General features: G+C 55.2%; 1 protein-coding gene across 3 annotated transcripts; it reads left to right on the top strand.

Moving 5' to 3' along the window:
• The first annotated feature begins 1,207 nt into the window (after nucleotides 1-1,207).
• On the top strand, nucleotides 1,208-18,134 carry MED25 (mediator complex subunit 25). Of its 3 annotated transcripts, none has more exons than XM_032485494.1 (18): nucleotides 1,209-1,415; nucleotides 1,511-1,556; nucleotides 1,820-1,944; nucleotides 7,066-7,164; nucleotides 7,549-7,669; nucleotides 7,936-8,098; nucleotides 8,222-8,352; nucleotides 8,590-8,677; nucleotides 8,766-8,959; nucleotides 9,380-9,508; nucleotides 9,970-10,055; nucleotides 10,135-10,192; nucleotides 10,294-10,401; nucleotides 12,667-12,855; nucleotides 13,166-13,237; nucleotides 13,359-13,574; nucleotides 13,802-13,982; nucleotides 16,309-18,134. In XM_032485494.1, the coding sequence occupies exons 1-18, from the start codon at nucleotides 1,282-1,284 to the stop codon at nucleotides 16,551-16,553; spliced, it is 2,385 nt and encodes a 794-aa protein (XP_032341385.1). In that variant the 5' UTR covers nucleotides 1,209-1,281; the 3' UTR covers nucleotides 16,554-18,134. The 3 variants fall into 3 exon arrangements, with proteins under 3 accessions (XP_032341386.1, XP_032341385.1, XP_032341387.1); XM_032485496.1 differs by lacking the exon at nucleotides 16,309-18,134 and adding an exon at nucleotides 14,450-14,582; XM_032485495.1 differs by lacking the exon at nucleotides 13,166-13,237 and having other exon boundaries at nucleotides 1,208-1,415.
• The last annotated feature ends 753 nt before the right edge of the window (nucleotides 18,135-18,887 follow it).

The following is an 18,887-nucleotide window of genomic DNA, read 5'->3' as shown; positions in this document are numbered from 1 at the left end:
AGAAAAAAGAAGGGATTGATAAGGTAAATGTGACAAAATGGTGATACTGCTGAGTGCAAAGAAATGCACGCTTTTACCTTGAAATATATTGACACACTGCATTGGAACAAGTCGTCCTGGTTTCCACCCCTACTAGATCACGTCTGAGCCAGTTCATTTCACCCAAAGCCTCCCATCCTCATGGGCTATTTCCAACATTAATTAACACGACAAAGGTAAAATGCTCTATCATTGGACTTTCTATTAGCACTTTTTAATTGATAAAGATGAGCGCCTTTTCAGATGTTTGTTCGCTATTTTTTAATATTTTTTGTATGTAAGAAAAGCCTGCTTAATTTCCTTTCCCATTCAAGGAAGTAAAGTATTTCTATTTTCGTAAGTTTTTATTGATTAGTAAAAGATATTTGTATACTAAATTTCTGTCAACATGTATGTTCCAATGACTTTACCAGTTTATAGTATTGTTTTCAACTTGGTTTATGGAGTCTTTTGAGGACAAATATATGAATATTTTACGTTTTCTGGCTTTGCTGTAATAATAAAAAATTCTTTTTCCAGTCTTTGGGATTATACAGTGTTATGGTTTCTTTTGTTGTATTTACATTTTTAATCCACCTGGAACGTATTTATGTTCCAAGCCAGTTTCTGGCCCGTCTCCCAGAAAACAACTATCAGGTGTTGCTTAGCAACCTCCACTTGGGTTGGAGTTCGGCTTCTTTTCGTGGAAAAAACAGCTGCACTCCCTTCAGAGTTGATTGCAACCTTAAAGCGTTGCCTAGTAACCCCATTTCGGACGATGTGATTGGACCCTTCACACGACCCACCCCCCCATCCCCTCAAGAGCCGAAAGAATTTAACCAGAAACCTAATCTCTCTATTCGAAAACAAGGGCAGCGTAAGCGTTGCATAGCAACCAAGTCTCCTGACCCTCTCATTGGAGCCGCCGTCGAACAGTCGCCCCGCTCAAAAATGGCGGCAGACCCGTCGCTTTCAATATATTTAGCTCTCGTCAGTCCTGCCAGTAACTCACTCTTCCGCAACAGGCCCCCAAAGGGGTTCGCAATGTCCCTTCTGAGTTTTGCACACAGTGGGCGAGAGGGAGAATGGAGATAAACCGATGCGCCCTTGGTGCCCCGCACAAACATGGCCGCGGGCGCGTCAACAGCGACGCGAGGCCGTCCGGCGCAGGTGCGTGCGCGGCGCAGGCGCACTTCCGCTCATCCCGCGGTGGCGGCGGCGGCGGCGGCGGCGGCGGCGGCTGCGGCGGCGGCGGCGCTGGGCATGGTACCCGGGTCAGAGGGCCCGGCCCGCGCCGGGGGCCTCGTAGCTGACGTGGTGTTTGTGATAGAGGGCACGGCCAATCTGGGGCCCTACTTCGAGGGACTCCGCAAGCACTACCTCCTCCCGGCCATCGAGTGAGTGCTGTTTCCACGACTCCAATCCCGCCCTCCGACTTTAGTTTTCCACTGTCTCTTGCCTCACCCAGACCTTTCACTTCCGACCCTCACAGGTATTTTAATGGTGGTCCTCCTGCGGAGACGGACTTCGGGGGAGACGTGAGTCTTGAAGCCTTTTAATTTGAGGAAAGAGGGAAGCTGGGAGTCGGGAATCTTGGGTCTCAGGGAAGAGGGGGCGTGGAACTGGACCCTTGGGTCCGAGGGGGGAGGGGCCCGGGGTCCGGACTCTTGAGTCCTAGGGAGGAGGGGCTGGGGTCTGGACTCCTGGGTCGGAGGGAAGAGGGAGCTGGGAGCTCCGACTCCTCTGAGGGAGAAGGGAGCTGGGGTCCCAGATGAAAAGTTCCTCTGTCCTCCCCTCCCAGTATGGGGGAACTCAGTACAGCCTCGTGGTGTTCAACACGGTGGACTGCGCTCCCGAGTCCTATGTCCAGTGTCACGCTCCCACCAGCAGCGCCTATGAGTTTGTCACCTGGCTGGATGGCATTAAGTGAGCTCTTTTCCGGGCTTCTGGGTGGGTTGGGGGACCCTCTGAGGGGCTTGGGTTTAAGCTGGTATGCGGTAGGTTCTGTGTGCTCGCTCATGTCGCCGTCTGTCTGGTTTGGAAGTAGAAGGGAGGTCCCAGTCAAGGAGGCCTGTGGAACTCCAGCACCCCACGTCCTACTCTCTTTTTGTCTGTCTTTTCTGATTTCTTCTCTAGTCCTCCTTTGTCAGACAGGCACATTGAAGCCGGAGTGCTTCATTTTTTTTTTTTTTTTTTTTTTTTTTTTTTAGTTTAAGTATAGTTGATATACAGTGTTGTTAGTTTTGGTGTACAGCATAATGATTGAGTCATGTATATACATTATATATACACATATTTTTTTCATATTTTTATTATAGTTTATTACAAGGTATTAAATTACTTCTCTGTGCTATACAGTAGGACTTGGTTGTTTATCTATGGAGTGAACTTTGATAGTTCACATTGCAGCCTCTTCCTGATGCCGACAGCCTGGGGCCACAGCAGGGCTGTACCACAACAGAACTCCCAGACCCAGAAATCCCTGTCCTCTCTGTGTCTAATATAACTTATTTCTAAAAGGGGAACTTTGGGGGAGGGTATAGCTCAGTGGTAGAGTGCATACCTAACACACAGGAGGTCCTGGGTTCAATCCCCAGTAACTTTGTTAAAAATAAATAAATAAATAAACCTAATTAACCCCCCCCCAAATAAAAACAAAAATAAAAGGGGAACTTTGATGGTATTTACATTTATCTTATTACATATCCACTGTTGTGTAACGGATTAAAACATAGTGGCTTGTAGAGGGAGGGTATAGCTCAAGTGGTAGAGTGCGTGCTTAGCATACGCAAGGTCTTGGGTTCAATCCCCAGTACCTCCTCCAAAAATAAATAAATAAATAAATAAACCTAATTACCTCCCTCCCCCCCAAACAAACAAAACATATCGGCTTAAAATAACAGACATTAATCATCTTGAGCTGTTTCTGTAAGGAAGGAATTCAGGGGTGGCTTCCATGGATGGTTCTGGCTCAGGGTCTCTTGTGAAACTGCTGTTAGCCACAGGGCCTCCCCACGAGGCTGCCCAAGTGTCCTCCCAACTTGGCAGCTGGCTGAGTGATCCAGCAAGGAGAGCAAAAGAGGAGGCCACCAAGCTTTTTATGATCAAATCTTGGGAGTCACATATCATTACTTCTGTCACTTTCTGTTTAGTACAGAAGTCAATCCTGGTGAGTGTTTAAGGGCCATGAATACCAGGTGATGGGGATCCTTGGGGACCTGGCTACTGGGACTTCGCGGGGATGCTGTGGGAATTACATGAATTGATGGCTGTTTAAATCAGCCCCTGGCTTGTATTAAGTGCTACTTAGGTGTTTGTTATTACTTCGTGCTTCAGTTTCTTGGTATGCAAACCAGAATGTCTCTGGACACTGTCAAATGTCCTCTTGGAGGCAGAATCCACCCTAGTTGAGAACTGCTGGGATGGATTGTGGTTAAGACTTGAATAACATTAAATCGGGGCTCCCTGGGGTCCAAATCCACGTCTGACGTCTGTCACGTCTCTAGCACCCATCATAAGGCCTGGCACAAAGGTCTAAGGAAAACTTTGTTGAATGAGTGAGGACATTAACGAATGCCCAAGATGCACTTTGTACTCTGATTCTCCCTGGTAAACTCTTACGTAGACATCAAGACCCAACTCTGATGTTCTTGCCCTGCTTCTAGCAAGCAGCCAGTTGCTCCTTCCTCTGCCCCCATTGCTCCCAGGTGTTTCCCTGTCACAGCCCCACACCTCTGGAATGCGAATGTCCAGGACGTGAGGGTTTCTCCACTGTCTGCTTCCAGCTGGGGCCTGGTACCCCAGAGGCCTCAGGAGACTTTCACTGAGTAAATGAACAAGTGAAAGTTACGAGGACAATAATCAAGAAACCAAACCTTCTGATGGGTGTCAGGAAATGCAGGCAAACCCCCTTATTTAAAAATGTCAAGGGCGCTGGGAAGATAAGAGGGAAATACTTTTGGAATACTTTCATCCCATGTCCACCCTCCTCCTTAACCAGCTTAGAAATACACTGTACCTTTAAACAAATAGAAGCTTTGGATGCTGTGTGCTCCCCAGAATCCTCCCAATCAGCTGATAAATGTTTTAAGCCATTATGTAGTACTCACAGTCGTCACTGTTTCATCAGGTCCCATGTAACCCATCTAATTCAGTTTTGGTGTCCTGGGCTAGTCTGTAACAGAGATCACAAAGAAAGTCAGCAAGTTCTGTTCCCACTTGGAGAAATCTCATCTTCTCCCAGAATGCCCACTCCTGAAGGAACAAAGTATACAGTGTGATTCCTGAAATGTCCTTGCTTGGACATTGTTACATTTGTGATGTGATATTTCCTTTCTTACCGGAGGGGGCGACTCCCCCTCCCCTCTCCAGCTAATATCCAGCATCAAAAAGACTAGAGGTAGAAGGGAAATAGCCCAAGTTGTCTTTCCCATCGTGTTGGGACAGCGTGTTTGTTCATTCGTTCATTTGTGCATTCATTCAATAAACGTTTGGAGGGCAAATTGTCCCAGGTGCCAGGGAGTCAGGAGATGTGAGACAGTCAAGTCCTGGCCCTTGGAGCAGGGGATGGGCCTCACTGGGGGCCTGGCTGCAGAAAGTCCTCGGTCAGGGCTGCCTACTCTGCATGTTCTTTCATTTTGACCAGTCCCTCTGGGGGCCTCCAGGGACCCATCAGCCTGTGAAAGTAAGTGACAAAGGCGTGGCTGTGACATCTGGCAGAATGGTCCTGGGGGTGAGAGGACAAGGTAGCAGTGAGAGTCAAAGAGTCCACCTGGATTGCCCGGGGCACTTCTTCCTTTCATTTTTACTTTAGGTTTTATAACTGAGGGGTTTATTTGGAATTAAGATTTATCAGCAACTTTATGGTGTTTATAACATATTTTGCAACTGGCTGTGTTTTTCCCCCACCCCCCCATTTCTTTAAGCTTTAGGATCTCAAAGTGGTCAGTCAGTCCCGTTTTCCCTCAGAAATTACTTTTTAACAACTGAGGTTGCAGGGAGGGTATAGCTGGGTGGTAGAGCACGTGCTTAGCGCACATGAGGCCCTGGGTTCAATCCCCAGTACCTCCATTTAGAAAAAAAAAAAAAACTGAGGTGAAATTCACATAACCCAAGTGGTTATTTTAAAGTGAACAATTCAGTGGCATTTAGTACATTTGCGACGTGGTGCAGCCATCTCCTCTGTTTAGTTTTAGAAGGAACAGGTTCATCCCCCTAGAAGGAGATCCTGCGTGCCTGAAGCAGTCACTTCCTATGTCTTGTCCTGCCCACTCACCCCTGTCCCCATAGCTGTGAAAATGGCTGGATTTCTTCCAGCACAGGAAGCTGGCAGTGGCTCCAGGGTTTGGGTATTTTGGGAGAATTCGGGGGGCGGAACAGAGGGGTCATGCATTGGTGGCTGCTTTATTCAGCAGTACCCTGTGGGTCCTGGGGCATATCCTGGGGCTGGCTCAGACCGCTTTGTCTCCCTCGCTGAGGGCTGCACTGTCTGGAGGGGGATGGTGGGCGGTGGAAGGAAGCTTGAAAGTCACTGCACTGGGGGACATGTGATGTGATTGAGAGTGGACCTGAAAATCAGGCAGGCAGGGAGTGCTTCCTGTAGGAGGGTGACACTGGGCTGGGTGTCCGGAGAAATAAGCAGGGACTCCACCTGGGCTGGCAGGGGTGGGTACGTGGTCTAGGGGTGGACAGCACAGGCAGAGGCCTGGACATGTGGCAGATCACAAAGTCCAGGGACGTGTGAGGCCTCCTGGAGGACTTGCACCCAGAGAAGGACAGAGCAGGGAGGCAGGCAGGGCCCCAGATGCCTGGCTGAGGGCTTGGCTCTATTCTGGCCTCGATGGACAGGTTTGGATTTGTAGCCATTTGTTTAACGCACATTTCCCGAGGCCTCCCCTGTGTCAGACGTGGGGGGAGCAGTGAGGCTGGGGCCAAGAGAGGACTCAGACTCGGTCCCTGCCTTGTGAGGAGACAGGTGCAGCTAGAGACACAGGGGCCATGTTTCAGAGTGACAGGGCCCCTAGGGCTCCCAGAGCGGGGCCCCGTCTGCACAGATGTCCCCTGCAGCAAAGGGTCAGCCTTGCAACCACGTGACCCAAAGGTTCGCAGTAGCAACAGCTGCACCCTAGCAGAGGCCTGCTACATGCCACACAGGGACAGACACCGGTGACCCCTCTGTAGATCAGGTGGAGGAGAAACCCACATCCCTGTGTGCAGTAGTTTCCTGGGGCTGCACTAACAAGGTCTGAAAACTGGGTGGCTTAGAACAGCAGAATTTGAGAGTTTCACAGCTCTGGATCCAGGAGTCTGAGATCAAGGTGTGGGCAGTGCTCTGCTCCCTCTGGAACTTGTAGGGGAGAGTCCTTCCTTGTCTCTTCCAGCCTCTGGTCACCCCAGATATCCCCAGCTTGTGGCAGTGCCACTTTGATCTCCCTGTGGCGTTCTTCTCCCTGTGTCTCGTCACATCCACATCGTCTTTCCTCTGAGTGTGTCTGTCTCTGTGTCCCTAGTTCCCCCCTTTTTATGAGGACACCATTCATGTCAGTTTAGGGTCCCCTCTGATGACCTCATGGTACCTGATTGCCTCTGGAAAGACCCTATTTTCAAATAAGGTCACATTCTGAGGCTCTGGGGGTTAGGACTTCAACATATCGTTTAGAGGGGACACAATTCAACCCATAACACAGTGGGACAACCCGGGGGGGCCTGCATACCAGGCTGGGAAGGTCAGGTGAGGCCAGGGCATTGGGACACAGCACAGGATCTGGGGCTTAGTGTTCCGGGCCTTTTCTCTTTTCCTTCCCATGGGGTCTCTTGCCTGGGGGGCTCCCTTGTATGAGATGACAGGTGTCCCCTGTCCTTGCTCTCTGGGCCTGGTGCAGTGCCAGCACTGGGGACGGAGCAGTGTCCCCTCCCCAAGGTGCGCAGTCCAGTGCGGGGAGAGGGATGACCCAGGTGCAGGCCCTTCCAGGGTGGCCTGGGGTCAGGGAGGTGGCAGCCCTGGTCACCCCCATGGCTCCTGGGGACTGACTGCCTGGCCCCCTGCAGGTTCATGGGCGGGGGTGGCGAGAGCTGCAGCCTCATCGCCGAAGGTCTCAGCACTGCCCTGCAGCTGTTCGACGACTTCAAGAAGATGCGGGAGCAGATGTGAGTGTGCCCGGCGTGTGGGGCTGTGTCCATCTCTGTCTGCCTGGCTTGGAACCTGCTTTGCCTGTCACAGGACTCCACCCCAGCCTCACAACGGGGAGTTGGGTGTGCTCTGCGGGCCGGGCCCTTGGGGCCAGGAGGCAGGAGGTGTCCCCAGGCCCGTGCCCATTCTCAGTGTCCTCATTAGAGAGCGGAGCCAGCTCGGGGTCTGCTTCCTGCTGGCCCTGCTCGCTGGGCAAGTCTCAGTGTTCTCATCTGAGAAATGGTGTCCTCACTCCTGACTTCTGTGGGGCAGGGGACTTGAACCTCTGCTGGGTCTGGGTCTGGGTCTTTTCTCAGGGTCCCTGTTGCCACCTGCCCCACATCTTTCCTTGTCCCCGGCAGTGGCCAGACGCACCGAGTCTGCCTTCTTATCTGTAACTCGCCCCCGTACCTGCTGCCTGCTGTGGAGAGCACCACGTACTCGGGGTGCACGACCGAGAGCCTTGTGCAGAAGATAGGGGAGGTGAGAACTGTATCTGAGGGAGGAGGGCTGGGGCCTGGCATCCAGGGTCACAGAGTAGTCAGACTCTGGGGCCAGCCCTGCTCCTGTTGAAAGCACTGTAATCCGGACTCCCTCCAGGCAGCTGACACAGGTCTTGTGGTTTCCTGGCCTAAGGGCTGATGGGAATTTGGTTTCAGGGCCCAGCAGGTGTCACAGCTTGGGCGGAGGGCGGGGTGGGGAGGTTGGCCCCTGTGGCATCCGCCTGACTGCTCCTCCCGCTCCTGCAGCGCGGGATCTACTTCTCCATTGTGTCTCCCCGAAAGCTGCCTGCCCTGCGGCTTCTGTTTGAGAAGGCGGCTCCTCCGGCCATGCTGGAGCCACTGCAGCCACCAGCAGACGTGAGCCAGGACCCGCGGCACATGGTGCTGGTGCGGGGGCTTGTGCTGCCCGGTGAGGCCTGGGTGCTGGTGAGGGGACGCAGGGGCGCCCTCCCCGGCTCCCTCTGAATTGGATTTTCTTCCTCTCTCTCAAATCCCTTCTTGTGGGGATCGACTCTCCATCCTTGGCTCTCAGTTGGGGGTGGCTCGGCCCCAGGCCCCCTCCAGCCAAAGCAGCCTGTGCCCCTGCCTCCAGCTCCACCCTCAAGTGCCTCGCTCTCGGCAGCCCCCCAGCAGCCCCTGCCCCCTGTGCCCCAGCAGTACCAGGTACGGACATTCAAGAAAGGGATCCGCTCCTGGGCCTTGCAAGAGCCCTGGCTCCTTGGGAGAGATCTAGTTGGATGTTGGGCTTTGTGGAATGATGAGAGTGTCCTTGAGACGTCTGGAGGCTGGAGCTCTTGGGGCTGGGGAATCCCATCCTGGTGAACGGGGTGGGAGTCACGAGCTCTTATGCGATTGGAGATGGGGTGTGTGGTCTTCACCAGCCCCTCTCTCTGTCACCAGGTCCCTGGGAACCTGAGTGCAGCTCAAGTGGCTGCTCAGAATGCAGTGGAGGCTGCCAAGAACCAGAAGGCTGGGCTGGGCCCTCGCTGTGAGTCCAGGGGTGAGGATGTGGGTGGGGGCCAGCCCAGCCTCTTCCACACACCCGTCCCCACGTCTTCCCCTGGTGTCTCCCACAGTCTCGCCCATCAACCCTCTTCAGCAAGCCGCTCCAGGAGTGGGGCCTCCCTACAGTCAGGCCCAGGCTCCCCCGCTGCCCCCAGGGGCCCCTGGCGCCCCCAAGCCACCACCTGCTTCCCAGCCCAGCCTAGTCTCCACTGTGGCCCCTGGCCCAGGCCTGGCGCCCCCTGCGCAGCCTGGGGCACCATCCATGGTAGGTGTCAGCCTCCCTGCTTCTGACGCAGTGCAGGGGAGAAGCAGCTGGCCTTTCTGGGAAGGCCCAAGGGCATGTGGATCTTGTTCTGGGACCTCAGGGGCTTGTGGGGCTTGTGGTACAGGCGACCCTGAGACTAGTGGGTCTGGAGACAGAATCATGGGGCTTGTGGTTCCAGGTGTTCTGAGGAGCCCAAGGGGTCCTGAGAGTCGAGGACATCATGGGGCTTGAGAATCTTTGAGTCCTGCAGGATCAGAGCACTTCTGGTCCCAGGGATGGCAGAGTGGTGTTCCTGGCCTGGGGTGCAGAGGGAGGGACCTTTGTCTGGTTTTGCACATTGATTGGTCCGTCTCTCAGGACAGCCCCTCCCAGGAGATGATCTGACCCTGTCCCCTTGCCCTCTTTCCTCCCCTCTCTCAGGCGGGCACTGTGGCCCCAGGGGGGGTGAGCGGCCCTTCTCCGGCCCAGCTCGGGGCCCCAGCCCTCGGCGGACAGCAGTCAGTCTCCAATAAACTCCTGGCCTGGAGCGGGGTCCTCGAATGGCAGGAGGTGAGTAGGCATGTGGCTCCATGGGGCCAGGCCTGGTGGGGTGCAGGGCCAGGACAGCACCTCCATGGGGTCATGGGACTTGCAGTCCTGAGGATAGTCCCAAGGAAGCATGGGACTTGGAGCCCAGAGTCCAGGACCTGGGAGGTAGTAAAAATCAGGTTGTAGGTCAAGAGCCCAGAGAAGTCTGAGATTCTGGGTCTAGGGAGGGGCCCAGGGGATTGTGGCATCTAGGGGACAAAGGGTTATGGGATTTGGGGGTGAGAGGAGGAGCCTCAACATTGGTGGAAGTTGAAGGCTGGAGAATTGGGGGATTGACAGACTGGTGGAGGGGTCCAGGGCTCGTGGGACTTAAACTGGGGGCGATCCTGAGCTTTGGAGCTCCCAGGACAGGGCAGAAGAGGTCAAGGGGACTGAGGCTCAGGGCCTGTCTTCACCTTGACATGCCCTTCTTTCCCCCTCAGAAGCCCAAACCTGCCTCCGTGGATGCCAACACCAAGCTGACCCGGTCTCTGCCTTGCCAGGTCTACGTGAATCATGGCGAGAACCTGTAGGTGGCGGCCAGTGGGTGGGGTGGGCTGGGATGCGCCTCTCCCTGACGCCTCTCCTGATGTCGCTCCCCACCCCAGGAAAACAGAGCAGTGGCCCCAGAAGTTGATCATGCAGCTCATCCCGCAGCAGCTGCTGGTGAGTGGCGGGCGGAGGACAGCCACCCGCCCTCTTTTGCCTCTGTCCTCCACTCCTCACATCCCTACTTGGCGTGCCGGTGACCTCCATGTCTCCCGCAGACCACCCTGGGCCCTTTGTTCCGGAACTCAAGGATGGTCCAGTTCCACTTCACCAACAAGGACCTGGACTCCCTCAAAGGCCTCTATCGCATCATGGGCAACGGCTTTGTGAGTGGGCCGGGCGGGCGGCCGGGCGGGCGGCCCCTCCCCGTCCTGGGCCCAAGGGAGCCGCTTTTGATGGCTGCCTTTGTGGCCTTGGGCTCCTCAGCCTTCCTCTAAGGCCTTAACCTTTTTTTATCATTGTAGTAGACACCAGATCTCAGTATATGACACTTAGGAACAATTAGGCGGAAGCTCTAGGCTCTGTCAGGGTTTGCTGGGTGTATTGGTTTCCCAGGGCTGAGATCAATATTAATGTGTCCTCTCGCCCTCCTGGAAATGAGAAGGCTGAATGAAATTGGGGTGTTCGTAGGGCTATGCTTGCTGAGGGCTCTAGGGGAGACCCTTCCTTGTCCCCGTAGCTCGTGGCCCCAGGCAGGATCATCTGTAGGCAACGAAACTCGTCTCTTTCCGTCCTCACGTGGCCGTCTTCCTTGTCCGTGTCTTAATGTTCTCTTCCCTGTGTGTGTCCCTGTGTTACGAGCACACCAGCCATTTGGATTAAGGCTCACTTTCATAATCTCACCTTAACTTGTTACATCTACAAACACCCTGTTTTCAAAGAAGGTCATGGTCACCAGTGCTGGGGTTTGGAACCTTGACATGTCTTTTTGGAGGAGACAGTTCAACTTGTTAACACTGAGGGAGCCTCTCTCTAAATAGGAACAGAACCAGTTATTGAGTCTATCCTGAGGACCTGGCACTTTTCCAGGAGAGGGGACTTTCGGTGGATTACATCATAGAATCCTCTGGAAAATCCTACAAAGAAAGCGTTTCTGAGAGTTAAGAATGCTTCTGGCTGCAAATCACAATACACCCAACCAGCAGAGTTTTTAGAACAGTACAGATAATGGTGTGGGTGGGGGTAGGACCTAAAACAACAGTTTGTTATTTCTCACAGTTCTGTGTGTCAGCTGGGCTGGTCTCATTTGGGGACTCTTGCGGGATTACCATCAATTGGCGGCTGGGACCGTGGTCATCTGAAAGCTCGACTGGCTCCTAGATAGCCCACGCACGTGGTGCTGCCTGGCAGCTGGGGTTCACCTGGGTCTGGCCATCTGAGTGCCTATGTGTGGCTTCCCAGTGTGGGTTGGGCTTCATCATAGCATAGCAGCCGGGTTCTGAGAGGAATGTCCCCAGAGTGAGCATTGTACGAACAGGTATTTATTTGCGACATGTAACAGGACGTCCAGAGGCGGTAGCTCTCAGGGTTAGTCTTGTAGCCCTGTGACATCAGGGCCAAGGTCTCTGGTTCTCTTGGCTTCTCTCTTTTGGTCCTAAGATGGCTCTCGAAGCTTGAAAAGTCTTGTATGACTTGACGTAGGAAGGCAGGAAGGAGGCGTGGCATCAGCCCTGTATTTCCCTTTCTTCAGGAAAGCACTGCCACTCCCTCAAGCAGGTTTCCCTCCATCTCCTGGGCCAGACCCAGGCCACCAGGCCACCCCAAGTGGCATAGGAAACCATCAGGGAACAGGTGCCTGTGTGTGTAGGGCCTGGACATGTTGCTACCCAGACAGAATTAGGGTTCTCTACGCAGGGGAGACAGGCAGAGGGACATTGGGTGGGCACCTAGCAGGGTCTGCCTTGGGTGAGAAGCCAAGGCCAGAGGACATAAACTCACTTGGCCAAGGTCCTTGAGGAGGGACCTCAGTCTTGTCAGACCCTCCGCCCCTGCAAGCCCCTCTTCTGAACACCCTGTGTATTAGCAGCCTCATCTCGCGTTCGTTAATATTTCCCGGGCACTTGTGGTGTGTCCAGCTGTGGGCAGGATGCCTGGTGTATAGTGGCGTGTCCCAGAGTCACAGCTGCCTGGTGATGTTGGCCCTGCTCCCCGTGGTTCTCACTGCGGATGCTGAGGCCGAGATGGGTGTGGCGCCCTCAAGGGTCTCTTGGGTCCCTGGGCTGGTCACAGTATCTGCTGCCACCATGGATCACACACTTTGGGTGGCAGCTCTGTGTTGAGGCCCCTCCCTCTCAGCCATGAACCCCCCCAGTGGCACTTGGAAGAGGGCAGCCCACTGGCCGAGGTGAGGACAGGGGGCCAGGATGGGGCTCCACTTCTCTACTCTCCCTACCCGGAACTCAGCCTCGCCCTATGCCTTTCAGTGCCCAGCTCTCTGGAGCAGCCTCCAGCCAAACCTCAAGCCTCATTAACCTTCTAGAGCAGGAACCTTGCCGCTCCTGGCCTGCGGGGTTTCTAGAACCTTCTAAAACCCATCAGGGTGGGGAACCCCCTCTTCCAGGGTGTGACTGGTTTCCACTGTCCCCTGGCAGGCGGGCTGCGTGCACTTCCCCCACACGGCCCCTTGCGAGGTGCGCGTGCTCATGCTCCTGTACTCGTCCAAGAAGAAGATCTTCATGGGCCTCATCCCCTACGACCAGAGTGGCTTTGTCAACGGCATCCGGCAGGTCATCACCAACCACAAGCAAGTCCAGCAGCAGAAGCTGGAGCAGCAGCGCGGGGTGAGCTGCACCCCAATGTTTGACCCACCTACGTGGGCCCTGGTGCTCACAGCCAGGCCCCCTGGGGCCCACCCGGGGCTCCAGTGCCGAGTTCAGTCCCATTCCCCATATTTCCTTGCAACCTTTCCCTCCCTTTCTAGTGTTCTTGTCCAAGCTCTGAAACACAGTCCCCTCTTGGGGACCTGGGAACCCCCCCACCCCCAAAGAAAATGTGCCCAGCTCCTGACAGGTTCCCTTCCAGGGCCCAGATCTGCCCCGACATGGGGACTTCCCACTCAGTCACTGATCTGCGCCCTCTCTCCCCGCACAGATGGGGGCACAGCAGGCACCCCCTGGGCTGGGCCCCATTCTGGAGGACCAGGCAAGGCCCTCGCAGAATCTGGTGAGGACAGGGCCAGTGGGGTCAGGGCCAGGGTGGGGGAGGCCCCAGAAGATGCTGTGATTCTGACCTGAGCTTGAGGTGTCTGGGCACTCCGTCCCTCACCCCTGTCTCTTCCCCTCAGCTCCAGCTCCGCCCACCGCAGCCCCAGCCTCAGGGTTCTGTGGGGGCCTCAGCGGCTGCAGGGCAGCCCCAGCCCCAGGGTGCCGCCCAGGCCCCCCCAGGCGCCCCACAAGGACCTCCTGGAGCAGCCCCTGGCCCACCTCCTGGACCCATCCTTCGGCCCCAAAACCCTGGGGCCAACCCCCAGCTGCGGAGCCTCCTTCTCAACCCACCACCGGTGAGACTTGGGGGTGGGGGGCAGATGGGAGCTGTAGGTCTCCAGCCCTGACAGTTTCATTCCTTTCATCTCAGAGAAGGGAGATTGGTTTGATCGGAGGGTGTGAGTGAAGCCCCACTTGGCTCCTCCCTACGTGTCTTATGTAGATTTATGCTAAGATTCCTTTGAATGGAGGGTGAGGGGGTTCTCCACCAAGGGCCTCTGAGCCACTTTTTTTGTTCCTCCAGCCGCAGACTGGGGTGCCCCCACCCCAGGCGTCTCTCCACCACCTCCAGCCACCAGGGGCCCCTGCACTGCTGCCCCCACCACACCAGGGCCTGGGGCAGCCCCAGCTGGGGCCCCCCCTCCTGCACCCGCCGCCCACCCAGTCCTGGCCTGCTCAGCTTCCCCCGAGGGCTCCACTGCCAGGTAAGGGGGCTCGGGGGAGGCTGGGGTTTGGACTGAGTGTCCCCACAGCCCCTGGGCTGGAGCCCCAAAGCCAGTGACTTCTTGGAAGTGAAGTCCTGGGATTCAAGAACAGCGGGTGCCCCATGGCTCTTGAGGGCTCTAAAGGCTTCTGGGAAATACAGCCCAGGGGACCGAGAACCAGGGAGGCCAGAGCTCTCCTGATTTCCCTCTTGCGTGTCTTCCTGGGGTCGCTGGGAAACGTAGTCTTAGGGCCAGAGAGATACACTGGGGGACGGGTTCCTAAAGGCTCATGGGAAACAGAATCTCTATGGTCACATGGGGTCAGAAGGCGCTTCCATGGGTCCACCCAGGACTTCCTAGACAACTCTGCCTTGGGCTTCCAGAGGAGGAGGGAGGAAGCAGGCCCAGGGCCCTCCAGGGCCCCAGGGACTACTGGGAGATGCAGTCCCTTCCCCACTGCCCCCCAGGTCAGATGCTGCTGAGCGGGGGTCCCCGGGGCCCGGTCCCCCAGCCGGGCCTGCAGCCCAGCGTCATGGAGGACGACATCCTCATGGACCTCATCTGAACCCCCGACACCCAATAAAGTTCCTTTTAACACACGCCCCGGCTCCCGTCACTGACATCCCCCAGGACTGGGCAGGAGATGGGGGGAGACATCTCTGTCCTTGCTCTCGCTTCAACAGACATCCCTGAGGCCCCAGGCTGGTGAGGCCAGGGCCTTGGCGGTGAGTCAGGCAGTCTGGTGTAGCCTGGCTCCAGGCAGATGTGGAGGCAGCAGGCAGAGCTCCAGGGACCATGAGCGCTCGTGGAGGTAGAGAGGGTGCCCGACAGGCCCGGCAGAGGCCTCTGAGCCATCTAGGCTCAGCAGGGTCTTGTGAGAGGCAGGAGGCAGGGAGGCCGGGAAGGAAGGACGCAAGTGGTGATCCAGGTGCCGAGACAGGAAAGGAATGTGTGTGGCAGGAGGAACCTTGGGGTGTCCTGAGGAGCAAATTAGTCAATGCTTCTGGAGCCCAAGCATAAGGGATGGAGGGCTGAGAGAGGTGGGCAGGTGCCAGGCCTGGGTGGGATGGATTAGATTCCAAACAGAGCGGCTGGAGGCTTTTCCTCGGGACACTCAAGAGCTGCAGGCAGCCACGAATTGGGGCCAGCCTGGGTTGGCTGAGTGTCAGAAAGACCCCCCTGGGCTACAGGGTGCAGCGGGGCAAAATGGGAGTCAGGAAAGCAGGTAGGGTTCTGGGGTGATATTCCTGGGGAGAGGCAAGGCCAGAGGAGGGGCCAGGGCAGAGGTGGGGGGTGGAAGGAGTGAGGCCAGGGATTGATATGCCATGCAAAGAAAGTTGGGAGTGTAGGGGTGGGGTCAGGGGCAGGTGCTGGTAGACAGGTGGGCCTCCCTGAGGTGGGCCTCCCTGAGGTCGGGAGCTGGGAGAAGGAGCCAGTAGTGAGTGCTGATGGTCTAAGGATATCCGAGTGACAGGCTGTGTGGGGAGCTCAAGGCGTGACCTTAGGGGACAGTGTATATCTGGTGGTTATAGCTACAGGAGTGGATGAGATCTCATGTGGAGAGGGTCCCCATCAGAGACTGACCTTCCAGGGCCTTGGACAGGGTGGACCATGGGGCCGTCCTGGAGGTGTGAAACCCAGTGGGGAACAGTTTTGAGAGGTAGTGAGGCCAGGGGCCTGATGGACGTCCTTAGAGAAACGTCCAGGGGACGGCCTGATACAGACCCAGGTCTGGAGCACAGGGGCGCTCCAGCCCGGAGGCAGAGAATTAGTTATCCGTTGTCAGACCCTAGGCCAGTGTTGCTCAGAGTGTGGTCCCTGGCTGGACCACTGGCATCCACATTGTGTGAGATGCTGGTTAACATCAGATTCCTGGGCCCCATCCCAGGAGAGAGGTTGCAATCTGGTGGCCCGTGGGCCACTCTACAGTTGAGTTTTGTTTGGTTTTCCCTGTGTTAGCATATGTGGCATTTTTTCCTAACGAGTTAGCTGTAAAAATCGGGGTAATTTACACACACTTTCAAGCGCACACACACACACACACACACACACACACAGACAAAATCTGCAGTCTTGACTTCTCTTCACAAGTCAGAAGATCTGGCACCCCTGGGCCCGCCCTTCTGCCTAGCCACAACGGCTGGAGCTGCCCCCTTCTGCAGGGCAGGTGCTCTCTGGTTCGCCACAGTCCCCACCACTCCCTCCTGCCTCCCCCAGCACGAGGCAGAAGGCCCTTGCCTTCGGCCCGGGGCTTGCACTGTTGTGGTTCCTGTGGTGGCATTCGGAGACAGTGAAATCTTTCTTGTACCCATGTCTCTACCAAAAGTGGCAAAACGAAAGAGAGAACGCGAGGGCCACGTGTTTCGCGAGAAATGGGAGCGAGCCTATTTCTTTGTGGAGGTGAAGAGCCTGCCCACGTGTCTAATATGCAAAAAAATCGTGTCTGTGTTGAAAGAGTACAACCTGAGGCGTCACTATGAGTCCAAGCACAGTAAGAGCTTCGACCAGTACACGGAGCAGACGCGAGACGCGATCCTCAACGAACTGAAAAAGGGCCTCAAGTGTCAGTAGGGCTTTCGCTTTGGGAAGCAGATGTAGGCGCAGCGGTGAGGGAACCGCATTGAAAGACTCCCCCTCTTTGGGGCATTAAAACCCCCTCGACAGGCGAATTTGTAAAGGAGCAGAAACAATGTGACCCAGACAGAAACCCGCGTCCATCTGGACCGTCGTTTCAGTGTAGCTGACGTTCGCGTCACACGGGGAGGCGAGGACAGGTCCGAAGATGTCCCAAGTCCAGTGGCTTGAAAGAGTCAAATCAATCGTGGCCTTTTTTCTATCGCTGCTCATGAACTACAACCACCCAGTTAGCTTTATTTATTTGTGGCGTGGAGAACTCCGACTTGACAAGGCAGACCCGACACTGAGAAGTGAGCCGTTCTGTACTGTGTACTGAGAAAAGCACACAGTCTCACCCAGGCCAGTCCGGAGGCCTGAGCACGGCTCCAGACCATGGTGGCAACCCAACCGTCAGTGTCACGGGGGACCCGGGCAGGACGCCTCCATCCCAGGTGACATTTGTCAAGGACACCAGCCAGGTCGTTGTATCCATCACCAGGCATCAAACTGTGCTAAGAAAGTCAGCAGAACACACCATGGACTTCCTCACCATGCTTCTGTACCTTAACCATGGGCAGGTTGGTGGTGAACTTGCCCCGATGTATTTGATAGTTGTTCTGTGACCCAATCATCACGGGTTGTGTGGAAGAAATCTGAACCATTGCATTCAGTCTACTCTCTCATTTCAGACAAGGCCAAAGCCACACCTTGGTTCCCACAAGAAGGTCAGTCAAAGACTGTTGGTTGAAGTTCCCACCTTCCCAGACACTCTTTTTTCTCTGCAAGGACATTCACAAACAGCTACTTGAATGTATGATCATATTCATCTAGTTCTGGCAAAAAAAAAAAAAAAAAAAAAATGGGGGACATCATGACTCCCTCTTCTTTGCTACAGTTGGTGTCCAGAAATGAAGAACGTGGTCCAGACAACAGGCACCCAGATTGTGGGGTCAAAGACCACATTCCCTGCAAGGCTCTCTGCACCCAGACTTTGTAAAAATGAACTAATACTGTCCAGTTTGTCTCTGTTGGCTAACCTCCATCACGTGAATGCAGACCGCAGATAGGAGTCACCAGGCTCCAGGGCAGCGGGCCGCTGGTTCCTAGGTGGGATTCGGATGGAAGATTCCAGCCCTCCACCTCTCTCCAGTCATTGCCCTGAGTCTCCATGTTTGGAAGCGTCCTCACTTGTGAACAGCCATTTTTCTGTTACAAAACTGAATCAAATGAAACCCTGCTCCCAGCTTCCGGAGTCAAGGTTGAGTTCCCCACCGCAACCCCACTCCGCCACCACCGTGACATCCAAGGTCTGCCGTGGACATTGGGGTGTGGAAGGGATGTGGTCAGCCTCCTGGCTTCAAGCCCGAGGAGCAGAAGAATTACGGAAAGAGAAAACATTTTAATAGTTTAAATATTTCTATTTTTCAATTTGTATTTTTTCAATTTTGAATTTGAAAGACGAACCCCAGTTTCCTGCCTGTTTGTATTATGTTCCATGCATTCACCATAGTTCAGTAAAGGTTCGATTTGATTATATTCCTGGCCAGCGTCGACTTTTCTTATACCTGGCGAGTTCACTCATTTGTGTGGCCCGCCTGGCGCCTGCAGGCATTTGAGTTTATGATCCCTGCCCTAGAACCCTGGAGGTGAACCCCGGCTGGAAGGGAGGTGGGGCCTCGGTGATTTGGATGCAGAGACGGAGCGGGAGTCCCCGGTGGCAGCCGAAGTGGGGCGAGTGGGTGAGGTTCCCCAGGCAGCATGTATAGCAGGGCTTGCTGAAAACTCAGATGGCTCCAGGGACCAGGCAGGTGATGGAAATGTGTGAAGCGGACACAGGACGTGAGGTGACAGGGATTGACGGGGACTGTGGCGAACTTGGGGTGCACTTGCCCCGCCTCCTAACGGCACGCAAATTAAAGCCCCCCAAACACTGTGAGGACCAAACAAAATCCGCTTATGGGTCTCACGAGGCCACTGGGCCGCCATTTTGCGACCTCAGGAGGATGAAGACGCGAGGACAAGGCCAGAGGCCACAGGAGGACCCACGTGTGAGGGTTAGGCAGGCCGGAAGTCAAGAGCAGGCAAGTGTGTTCTGGAAGCCGAGTGTTTTTGAGGAGAGAGTGATGGACTGTCCAAAGCCGCCAAAAAGGAAGAAGCCTTGTGGAGAGCAGCTTATGCCCTTCCCACCCGGGTGGGCACCGCCCTGCAGGGAAACACAGGTTTGAGCCCATCCGGGACAAGTTGATCCAAAAGAAATGTTTCCAGTCAGTGGTTTGGCTGTTGGGGGCC

The sequence above is a fragment of the Camelus ferus genome, chromosome 9 (genome assembly GCF_009834535.1).
Source record: "Camelus ferus isolate YT-003-E chromosome 9, BCGSAC_Cfer_1.0, whole genome shotgun sequence".
Classification (NCBI taxonomy): Eukaryota; Metazoa; Chordata; class Mammalia; order Artiodactyla; family Camelidae; genus Camelus; species Camelus ferus.
The sequence above is the reverse complement of the archived record's forward strand: the minus strand, read 5'-3'. Positions and strand labels throughout refer to the sequence as shown.